The 11,383-nt window shown below is 34.4% G+C and overlaps 2 protein-coding genes across 4 annotated transcripts; one reads left to right on the top strand and one right to left on the bottom strand.

The window, feature by feature from the left end:
• Nucleotides 1-2,071: 2,071 nt before the first annotated feature.
• On the bottom strand, nt 2,072-6,903 carry LOC143563547 (uncharacterized). Of its 2 annotated transcripts, none has more exons than XM_077051064.1 (15): nt 6,776-6,903; nt 6,479-6,668; nt 5,170-5,221; nt 5,036-5,075; nt 4,835-4,879; nt 4,483-4,595; nt 4,320-4,385; nt 4,109-4,251; nt 3,966-4,026; nt 3,808-3,869; nt 3,355-3,459; nt 3,176-3,251; nt 2,555-2,667; nt 2,412-2,471; nt 2,072-2,271 (listed from the first exon to the last, which is right to left on the bottom strand). In XM_077051064.1, the coding sequence occupies exons 1-15, from the start codon at nt 6,861-6,863 to the stop codon at nt 2,166-2,168; spliced, it is 1,320 nt and encodes a 439-aa protein (XP_076907179.1). In that variant the 5' UTR covers nt 6,864-6,903; the 3' UTR covers nt 2,072-2,165. The 2 variants fall into 2 exon arrangements, with proteins under 2 accessions (XP_076907179.1, XP_076907178.1); XM_077051063.1 differs by having other exon boundaries at nt 4,778-4,879.
• A 2,015-nt stretch (nt 6,904-8,918) lies between these two features.
• LOC143563548 (autophagy-related protein 8f-like) lies at nt 8,919-10,875 on the top strand. 2 transcript variants are annotated; one of them, XM_077051067.1, is made up of 5 exons: nt 8,919-9,300; nt 9,408-9,463; nt 10,367-10,419; nt 10,501-10,637; nt 10,733-10,875. In XM_077051067.1, exons 1-5 carry the CDS (start codon nt 9,264-9,266, stop codon nt 10,825-10,827), a joined length of 378 nt encoding a protein of 125 aa, XP_076907182.1. In that variant the 5' UTR covers nt 8,919-9,263; the 3' UTR covers nt 10,828-10,875. The 2 variants fall into 2 exon arrangements, with proteins under 2 accessions (XP_076907182.1, XP_076907180.1); XM_077051065.1 differs by having other exon boundaries at nt 8,919-9,115; nt 9,260-9,300; nt 10,501-10,818.
• The last annotated feature ends 508 nt before the right edge of the window (nt 10,876-11,383 follow it).

Raw genomic sequence — 11,383 nt, forward strand, 5'->3', positions numbered from 1 at the left:
CGGCCATATTAGCCTCAACATCCTACGGTTCTTCTTCTTTAACAACAGCTGTATTACCTTCGCTCTCGACAGTATTTTGCCATATGCCCTTTTTGTCCACATTTATGGCACCTAAAAGGGCATATGGCAAAATACTCTCGAGAGCCTAAGGAGGAAGGTAATGTAGATGTTGTTAAAGAAGAAGAACCGTGGGATGTTGAGGCTAATATGGCCGAGGTTCAAGGAAAATACACAGTTGACACCGAATTCAAACCGAACCTGGTAGACGAATGGTTTGAAGAAGGCTCCTGTTGGTGGACAAGTTCGGAAGTAGTGCCAGAGTCGAATCAGTTGAAGGTAACCTTGGAATCATCTACTGTTATTTTGAATTTAGATGACGAGGAAATTGTGTTTGAACACAAATTCTCTGACAGTAAATTCAAAACTTATCAATAATTGCAATATTAAGCTTTCATAGAGCGAAGCAATATACTTCCTCCGTCCCAATTTAAATGTCCTAGTTTGACTTTTCAAGTATTTCTTTTACAACTTTGACCGTAAATATTTTTGTTCGTGTCATATAATTCTTGATGAAAATTATATGAATGGATTGAGTTTTAAATGTATTTTACATTGATATAATTTTCATCAAGTATTATATGACACGAACAAAAATATTTATGGTCAAAGTTGTAAAAGAAAGACTTGAAAAGTCAAAATATGACATTTAAATTGGGACGGTGGGAGTAATATATATTGCAAGTTGACGTAGCAGTATTATTTTGTCACGACCAATGGCAATATTCTTCACATAACACGACAAAGAAACGCCTTTTTTTTCTCGATCGAACAAACAATTAATTGGGGGTGGCTAACCTCAACTTCCGTTTAATCTCCGGACTTGGCGGTTGGCGGCTAGATCAATGAGATAAATAGGATCTTTCTTTATGACCTTTACTCGCTTCAGGATACGACCTACGGTTCTTGAACCGTATCTTAACCTCGATTGGTTTCTTGGCTTCTTATGTCTTTGATTGGAACTACTACCGCAATCAAGACTTACCACCAATCGGAAACACGAACCTGGATCGTTAGACTCTGATACCACTTGTTAAACCTTAGACAAGTGAATCAAGTACACCAAACACGATTTTGCATAAAACGTTTATGCGACTCTTTTCATTAATAAGAAACAGAAACAGAATACTTTCTATTCTCTCTTTTTACTCTGCTAGAAATAAACCTTTTGATGGGTTTATATAACACCCACAATTCTAATCCTACTCAAACTAGGAACATAATTAAACTAGACTTCTAATTTATTTAATAATAAATAAAAGATAACTATGACACCAAGTTATTCAACTTGGTCCCTGAACTTTGGATCTCCATCAAACCGCCCCTTGAGATCTTCCGTACCACCCTTATACTTTTCGTATTAACCATTCGGGTCCTTCAAGTTAGTGTTGCTCCAAGTTTTACATATATGAGGTGTCCTGAATAAATACATAGAAGACACAACTAGAAACCCAAAAGTAACTAATGTTCGATTTGTTTTTGAATAGCTTCTCATCTGGTGATTCGTAACGAATTGCCTGTTGTGGCAACCAATAAATTACAGAGGGCCCAAAATCTTCCCCAAACATTCTTATTATGCATCATACTTCCACACATATCAGTTCTTCCTTTTCAAGACTCCGTTCTATTCAGGAGTGTTTGAGCACGTGAGTTGACGTTTAATCTTCTTTTCATTTAAAAACAAGGGGGATCTTTTAGATGTGTATTCGCCTTCGTTATCAGATTGGAGACATTCAATGTCTTTTTAACTCTAGTTTCGCTTCTAACTTAAAACTCTTTGAAGCAATCAAAGGCCTTGGCTTTCTCCTTCATAAGTATTTTGAAAAATCATCAATAAACGTTATCAGAAAATGAATACTGTTAATCGTTGGTTGTTTCACCGTACCAAACACATCAGTATGTACTAACTCGAGAGGGGACGAAGCCCGATGGTTAGATTTCTCTAATGGCTGCCTATGAGATCAACTTAATCTCAATTACTTTCAATAAATATTATTGCATTTGGTTCACATTATCCATTATACCATTTAGGAAAGATTTTTCATAAAATGAATTAAAATCAATCATTGACTATAACAGAAATTCGAAGTATTCATCGTGAACATGCTTTAGAATATGAAATCGCTCAACTGAGACCGTGTTCCATTTAACATGTGTTTGTTGAAAATATACGCACTGTCTTCCACACCCGCATTCAAGCAATTCATTCTATGCCTACAATAGTGTAATCCACCAACATTTTAGTAAAAGACTCCGTCCCATAATTCGAGTTGACTTTCCGTTGAAAAGTCAAATAAAAAAAAATAATCATTTTTTAATTTAGGAAAAAACCATTGTTAAAATGTGAACTGTACCAAGCAAAGTGATCTTCACAACATATAGAGCCGGAAATAATTGCTATTCCTGCCGGTTTCCTAAAACATTCAAGATTTAAAAACACAAACAATGAGTAGTTAAAACATCAAACATTTATACGTGGTTTAAGGTAATAACGTACCATGTTGCGTTGTACATGTCATAGAACTTGTCGAACGCTTTGTCAAAGCAAAAGTGACAGGCAAGAAGATCCTTAATATCGGTCACCTTACAACTTGATTTACAGCATTTAACCTATACCAACAAGAAGTAAATATAAAGAGGATTTTCAGCAACAAGAACAAAAATAATATGCAAAAAAAGAGTAAACTGCAGTTTTAGTCCAATAGTTTCAAATTTGCGATTTTCGTCCCTATGGTTTCATTTCACTTGCAATAAACCTGACTCCACTAACCTCGTTAAGTTTGGTCGTTAAACCCACAACATGCCCTTCACGTGAGGGGTAATTTTGTCCTTTTCCCCCTAAATAAACCCCAGCTCTAATTCGCAAGCCCCATTACGGGGCTGGGGTGTATTTTGGGGGAAAAAGGGACAAAACTGCCCCTCACGTGCCCTTCACGTTAATGGGTTTAACGACCAGACTTAACGGGTTAGTGGGGTTGGGTTTAATTGCAAGTGAAATGAAACCACAGAGACGAAAATCGCAAATTTGAAACTATTGGACTAAAACCGCATATTTAAAAAAACCACAAGGACGAAAACCGTAGTTCACTCGCAAAAAAAAGTGGCTAAGAAGACTCACAAGCCGGTTGAGTTTAAAAGAGTAATACTTGCTATGAGAAGGGTGTGTCTTAATATGCTCCATTAAGTGTCCTGCACTGGAAATCCACATCCACAAGAGGTTGAAAGTAATATGAAATGTATTTTTTATGAAAAAATAAATAAATAAAAATCGTTCGGATTATTATTTATGTAAATTACCTATCACAAAATGATATTCTACAATCAAGGCATGATGCAAGAGTACATACCCTATGGCAAGCATTGCATTTAGCTGCTGCAGACGTCTTCCCGATTTGATGGCATCTACACATAATGAAAACGCATATAGCTGTCAAAATATGTACATTTATCCCATTTTCACCCTTGTAAAAAAAATTAAAAATATGTTTTGAATTAGTAAGGTAAAAAGGTGAAATTGCATATCCGATGAGTGGTAACAAATTTAAGAGTAAATGACATTTTTGCGCCCTTAAACTAAGGAAATAACTAACATCACGTATGTTGTAACACGTTACGTCATTTCCTCTAACGGGCATTAAATTTGTCCATTAAGTCCAGTCATATGCATTATTACATAAACATTCTCTAAAAGGGTAAACGGACCAATTTGCCCTCGTGTGCAAGGCACATTGACAGGAATAAATAATGGACCTTTTGTATAGTTCAAGAAGATCCTTGGGTATAACACTTTGTCTATTTGAAGATGATGAAACCTACAAAAATGATATGCAAATTTAAAATGTTTATCATACGGCTTAAAACTTTTAAAATTTAAGATATTAAGAACAAAAAGGATATAAACGAAGTACCTGGTTACTAGATGAAACTAAACAATCTTCAGCAAGATGACCGGCTTTTTTACATTTCCAACTAAAATAAATAACATAAAACATTAACCGACTTATGTTACAAAACATTTTTAAGTTTCAAGTAAACCGTCAGCTGAATGTACCATTCATAAGTAGAAAGACTAGATCTTTTTGTTGACCAGCGATGACGGTCAAAATCCCAAGTGTCTCCTCCACTTTCAAAAACTTGTAACGGGAATTTAGGCCCGCTTGATACTTCAACTAAACTTTGGTTGCTTTGTGACCCCTAAAAATATGTTAAAATGTCACTTATAAGTTACTTAAAAAGTCAAAGTCAAAGTCAAATGTTAATACCTTAGAAAGCTTGAGATTGTTCAAAAGCTCAGTTTTGCAATCTATGCTGCAAATATCATCATCAGTCTGCAAAACAATTTATATGAATACAAAAAAACATTTAAAAAATTTATATTATTTGGAACATGGCATTTGTATAGTGACCATAGATAAGAAATGCCACCTCATCGCATATATATTCCCCGTATTTGCCACAAACAACACATGCAGGCTCTCCAGGAACTGGAAACCGCTGCTCACTTCTTTTCTTTACAAAATTTGCAGTGTCTGTATTTCCTAAAATATATTAACAAGATTTTTTAAAAGCAGAGTTTAACCACTAAACCAAATATATTAACTTATCGCTAACACATAATTACAGATGTAAACACTACTCTTTGATGAATGAAAACTATGTCTAAATAACGTATGATATCATAACTAATTTTATACACAAAAAAAAAAGATGAAGAACCAACCATCGTTATCTTGATCCAGATCCTTCTTTTCTTCATAGATATTATTACTAATCAAACCAGATACACGATCCTCTTCACCTTCCGAGGAACTACTTTTATCACCTGCGTATCCATTAACGAATTAACGTAAGAACAGACTACGAAATAAAGCCACTTTTTGTATTTCCAACTTGCCCGAAACATGTTTCATCATCCAATATTCAACTAACTTATGCAATACTAATAATCTATATTTATATCTAACAATATTGAACTTACTATCATACTGCACTAATCGTCCACCTGCAGTCGAGCTCTCCTGCAACATTAACATCAAGATTTTTTTAAAACCTAAGCACCAAAAATGTAACAAAAACTATAAATGTATTATTGAAAATGAAAACCGAGTGTACCAATACATCATTAGTTAACTCCTCAATTAACTGAGTTGAAATGGCTTCCTTCCTGTATCATACACACCTAAAGTTTAGGTTTTAAATAATTTCTTAAACTAACATAAAATCACCTTATTTTAGGAGTGCAAACAAGCCAAGTTGCTCGCGAGCTACTCGAGCTCGGATCGATAAAAAGCTTAAAACAAGCCGAAGTTTTTCAAGCTCGAGCCAAGCCCGAACCTCAAATAAAGCTCGTTTAGTTATCGAGCCTGAGCGCGAGCCTTGTATGCGAAGCTCGTTTAGGCTCGTCGGTCCTTATCAAACCTTGTGTATTTTTATGTTTTACATTCTTTGAACTTGTATGTATTAAATTTACACTGCACAGTCGAGCTCGACCAAGATTTAGCTCGTTTAAGTTACTTTAGGAGCTCGAGTCGAGCTTAGGCTTGTTTAATTATTTTCTAAATATATATAAAGTAACTAAAAACAAATATAAACTAATTAATACATAATTAACGAGTCAAGCTCAAGTTCAATCCTTGTATGCAAGGCTCGTTTGAGCTTGTCGGTCCTTTTCGAGTCTTGTGTATTTTTAAGTTTTTACATTCTTTGAACTTCTATGTATTAATATTACACTGCACATTTTACACTGCACAGTTGAGCTCGACCCAAGCTTTAGCTCGTTTAAGTTACTTTAGGAGCTCGAGTTGAGCTTAGGCTTGTTTAAGTTTTTCTCAATATACATAAAAATAACTAAAACCGAATATAAACTAAATAATGCATAATAAACAAGCCAAGCTCAAGCTCGATCCTTGTATGCAATTATGCGAAGCTCGTTTGAGTTTGTCGGTCCTTTTCGAGTCTTGTGTAGTTTTTAAGTTTTACATTCTTTGAATTTCAACGTATTAATTTTACACAGCACAATATAGCTCGACCCAAGCTTACGCTTATTTAAAGTTTTTCTCAAAAAGTATAAAAATAATTAAAAACGTATATAAATTAATAAAAAACTCCAAACAAGCCAAAATACCAGCAAGCTACTCGAGCTCATATCAATAAAAAGCTCAAGCAAAGCCCGAACCTCAAACAAAGCTCGTTTAGTTATCAAGCCCGAGCTCGAGCCTAGTATGCAAAGCCAGGTTTTGCTCGTCTGTCCTTAACGAGCCTTGTGGATTTTTAAGTTTTACATTTTTTTAGCCTTAGTTTTAACTTTTAAGGTTTTACTCAATATATAAATATAAAAAATTAAAAAAAACATAAATTAGTTAATATATAATAACGAAAAAGAGATCGTAAGTCAAAACAAGCCGAGCTCGATACCCCGTACCTAATTTTGTGAATATAATCATAGTGAGACATGGGCCCATCTATTTCTTGAATTTCGTGCGTTCTTTTAGCGGAAGTCTTTGTCTTTTTCTGTCGCTTACGACAGTTGGATTGTGAATTGGGGTTTTTCTGATTGCCGGAGAGCGGTTGTTCGTCCGGCGGGTTTGGGATTCCGGTGGCGGCATTATAAGCTTTGAAAATGAAATTAAGATGTGAATTAGCAAAAAATTGAGATGGGTATTTGGTGAAATTGATTATTATTATTATTATTATTATTATTATTATTGTTTATGTTTACCTTTAAGGTTTTGAAGAACGGAGTTGAGATCGAAGTCTTTGTTGTATGTGAAAGATGGGTTCTTGTACAAGTTTGTTCTTGTTCCCATATTTGTTCTTGTTTGCTGCTACAAATCAATGGAGATTTGTCCGGTAGGTTTGATATCTATTGGTTAAACACATGGGTTGGTTTCGGTTAAGTTTGGTTATTGTCTTAATGTTTTTTATTATTATTATTATTATTTTCTTTGTTCTGGTTGAAGATGGTTCGGTTATGATGTTCGAAACTCAAGTATATACAGTTGTAGCATGAGTTTAGATCTTCGAATATATAATTGTTCCCAACTATCGTCTTTTGGTCACTGCCGGTCCTAACTAACGAATTGGCTGCTGACGGTCCCAACTTTTAACATATTTGTTCCTAACGGTCCGCGACTAACAGAATACTAACGTCGTTAGTTTCAGGTCGCCGGAAGAACGTTTTTGGCCAGAAAACACACGTTTTTTTCGCGAAAACTCAACAATTTTGTCTCAAACATCATGGTAACTTTGTATCGTACCTTTAAGAATTTTTTTCTAGTAAAAGCCTCAATTATTGAGGACGCCGGAACCCTAGAACCATCACCGGAATCAGTTGATGGTGCTTAAGTGATGGTGGTGGCGGTGTTCAAGTGGTGTTTTCCAGCAAAATAATTGACTTTCCCAGCAAAAAAAATTTTCCCGGTGACCTGAAACTAACGGCGTTAGGATTCTGTTAGCCGCATACCGTTATGAACAAATACATTAAAAGTTGGGATCATCAGTGACCAATTCGTTAGTTAGGACCGACAATGACCAAAAGACAATAGTTGGGACCAATAAAAACCAATTTTCCTAAAAGATAAGTAGAGGTTTTAAATTTGAAAAACCAAAATATATAAGATTTAGTTCAGTTTCGGTTAAAGTCGGTTAGCGTAGATGCATTGACAATAACCATGATGAATTGTCGTTTTACTAAATTCACTTGACCATAATTCAGATTGGTTTTGTCGATTATGATTAAACGTTCTGGTTAATGGTTGGGTTTTTAGTTATGGTTCTATTTTTGCTCACGTAAAGTACTAATGTCGGATTTTATATAGTAAGTTCATCAGTTGAAAACAAATTTAAAAGTATGAGGAAAAAAAAGTCGGGACGGTTTTGTTTAGATATGTATTGTGTGTTGATTTTCGTATTAGACGCGTTGTGAAAACGAGCGAAGACGAGTCGTGAATCCATCTTGTGAATGTATTGAGTTTTGTGGTTCACTCGTATATTTTCTTCTAGATGATACACTTTAAAAACTTTAAAGGTTGATATGTGAGTTCGTATACATTTAAAAATGTGAATTTTTTTAACATCAGTTTTTTTAAACTAAATTACACATTTACTTTACAGTTACAAGTGATAATGATTAGAACCAACACATTAGTTTGTTAATGCTATCCCTTACCATTTTCATATACATTTCTTAACATATAATTTTATATTATCTAAGAAAATTAAAAACACAGAACTAAAAAGAAAAAGAAAATGTTTACAGAAATAATTCAAGTAAACGAGACTCGGGTTTCATCTAATACCACACACGTCTCATACCCACAAAACTTTTAAATTAATCTCCAACCCTGAACACCTGTCCATAATATTTCAAGTTTACCCATTGACCGGTGTATCACCCTGGTTGCGGTACACGCATATAATGTATATATGCGTGGGCACTCGGGTGGGAAAAAGTGAAATTGCACCAACTTTGACGTTATTTTACTAATTTCGTGAAAATAACGTTAAAAGTGGCAGAAGGTTAATCAAGCATCATATGGTGGCGTTGATGGCCGAAAGACAAAAGTACATGCACCAATCAGCGGGTGTCCCAATAGTTGAGTGTTACGTGCCTTATGTCCAAGGCATGATGCAAAACTACTATCGAGCCGGGGGTCTCACTGGAAACAGCATCTCTATTCCTACGTGGTAGAGGTAAGGCTGTCTACATCTTACCCTCCTCATACCCTACCATAGCTTTGCTATTGGTGGGATTTACTAAGTACGATGATGACCGTTGTGTACCCCGTAACCATACCGGGTACCCTTTGTCAAAACTGAATAGCACAAGGTTCAAGAATCCAAAAGACAAAACCACTTTTGAGTGCATTACAACTTTAGTTCTCCTTTGAAGCATTCGCCTTTTTATACACACACGCTTTGTTATTAACAACAATCAGATTCTCCTCCGCAATATATCAATCAGGTTCATTCCATTCAATTGCATAGATCATATCATTCATTTATTATTATAATGTTAAGTTATCTTGATTTTGGAACGTTGACAATTGCTATTATTTAGGTGAGACTTGATCATAAAACTTTGACTTATTAATTACATGTGGGTGAGACTTGTAACATAAAGTAAATGAAATTTGAATGTAAATACTTTTTTATTTTGATTGTTTTGTTTGTAAATTAATTTGTGGTTTTATTTGAAGTGTAGTGAGATGGCCAAGAGTTTATTTAAGCAAGAGCATAATCTTGGTATGTGTTTCTTTCTTTGTTATGTCGATTTTTCTTTGCAAGGGTAACGTTGCGGTTTGATGTTAATGTTATTGGGTATGTGAGTTATGGGATTGTTTTGGTTTCAGAGAAGAGGCGAGCCGAGGCTGTCAGGATTAGGGATAAATACCCTGATAGGATTCTGGTAAGTGTTGATCGTTTCAACAGAATTGATGAGTTATTTGTTGCATTTAGCATGAGATGTAACAGTTTGATTGTAAATAGTTTGAAAAGGTGTTCTTTTTTCACTTATCTGCTTTGAGTTATATGTTATCGAGCACGAGATTCAACAATTTGATTGTGAATAGTTCGAATAAAGTGTTCTTTTCCACTTATTTGTTGCAAGTTTGATGGTGTTGAGTGTGGGATTCGAGAATTTGATTGTAAATAGTTCAAAAAAGTGTTATTTTTTTTCCACTTATTTGTTGCAAATTTGATGTTCTTGAGCATATAATTTGATTGTGAATAGTTTAAAAAAGTGTTCTTTTTCACTTTTTTGCGTCAAGTTTGATGTTCTTGAGCTTACAATGCAATTGTAAATAGTTCATAGAAGTGTTCTTTTTCACATATTTATAGCAAGTTTGACGTTCTTGAGCATCTAATTTGAATTTGATTGTAAATTGTTAAAAAAAAGTGTTCTTTTTCGCCTGGTTGTTCCAGTTTAGATGTTCTTGAGCATAAGATTCTGCAATTTGATCGTGAATAGTTCAAGAAAATGATCCATTTTTAAGTTATTTGTTGCAAGCTTGATGTTCTTGAGCATATAATTTGATTGTAAATAGTTCATAAAGGTATTCTTGTTCACCTATTTGTAGCGAGTTTGACGTTCTTGAGCATATAATTTGATCGTAAATAGTTCAAAAAAATTGTTCTTTTTCACTTATTTACTCCAAGTTGGATGTTATATAGCATGAGATGCAACATTTTGATTGTAAATGGTTAAAAGTAGTTTTCTTTTTCACTTATTTCATCCAAGTTTGATGTTCTTGTGTATGAGATTCAACAATTTGATAGTAATAAATAGTTAACTTGGTCTGATTAATTTAAGGTAATCGTTGAGAAAGCAGAAAGAAGTGATGTTCCGAATATCGATAAGAAAAGGTACGTTACAAGATTATTTGTTGCAATATTCTCTAATGTGGGTCGAATTTAGTATTTAAGTCAGTGAGTTGTGGCTTGCAGGTACCTTGTACCAGCTGAGTTAACAGGTGGTCAATTTGTGTATGTTATTCGTAAACGGATTAAGCTAAGTGCAGAGAAGGCTATTTTTATATTTGTTGATAATGCATTGCCACCAACCGATAATCTTCACTTCAGAAGTCAACTCGTGAACCTTTGTTTTGAGATAATAACATATATTGGCTTGTGAATGTTTACCTAATGTCGTATTGTATCGTATTGTGTTGTATTATAGGGGCAATTATGTCTGCAATATTTGAAGAAAAGAAAGACGAAGATGGTTTTCTATATGTTAGTTACAGTGGAGAGAACACGTTCGGCTGGGACTAGTGCATCATTATGTCTTTCATCAACAACTTTCTAAGAGTGTGTGTATATAATAATAACCCTGCTGATTAATATTTGTCAATGATCTTATGTTCTTTTTTTTATTATTTAATGAGCTCTTTATCTAGCGCGTTTCAATCCCCAAAATGATGCCGAAGATTTGTACTTAAACAGTTAAATGAACTCGAATCATATATACATGTGAACGCTCTTGTTCTTTTGATTATATAAGAGAAAACCTTAGCCTGATAGACCGGTGTTTGGTTCTAAGTTTACCGGTTTTTAAATTAGTTCCTTTCAGTCATTCATTAGACTTAAATTTTAGAATAAGGGCATATTGAACAATTTATATGTATGAACCTGGGACGGGTACAATTTTAAGACTGCTTGCTCTATCACCTGAAACCAATCCCATAGTTGTCGAGGAATCACACAATTTAATGATTTTCAACCGGTTAGTTTGATCACAATTTAATGATTTACACGTTCTCCCAGAGGGTGTGACTTCGATTAGGTGAAATCGGTTTGTACCAAGAAAAGTTAATTTTTTGGTATACTA

Source organism: Bidens hawaiensis, unplaced genomic scaffold (assembly GCF_021521415.1).
Source record: "Bidens hawaiensis isolate Kalapana, Puna unplaced genomic scaffold, B.hawaiensis_p1.1 tig00021498_1, whole genome shotgun sequence".
In the NCBI taxonomy this organism is placed as follows: domain Eukaryota; kingdom Viridiplantae; phylum Streptophyta; class Magnoliopsida; order Asterales; family Asteraceae; genus Bidens; species Bidens hawaiensis.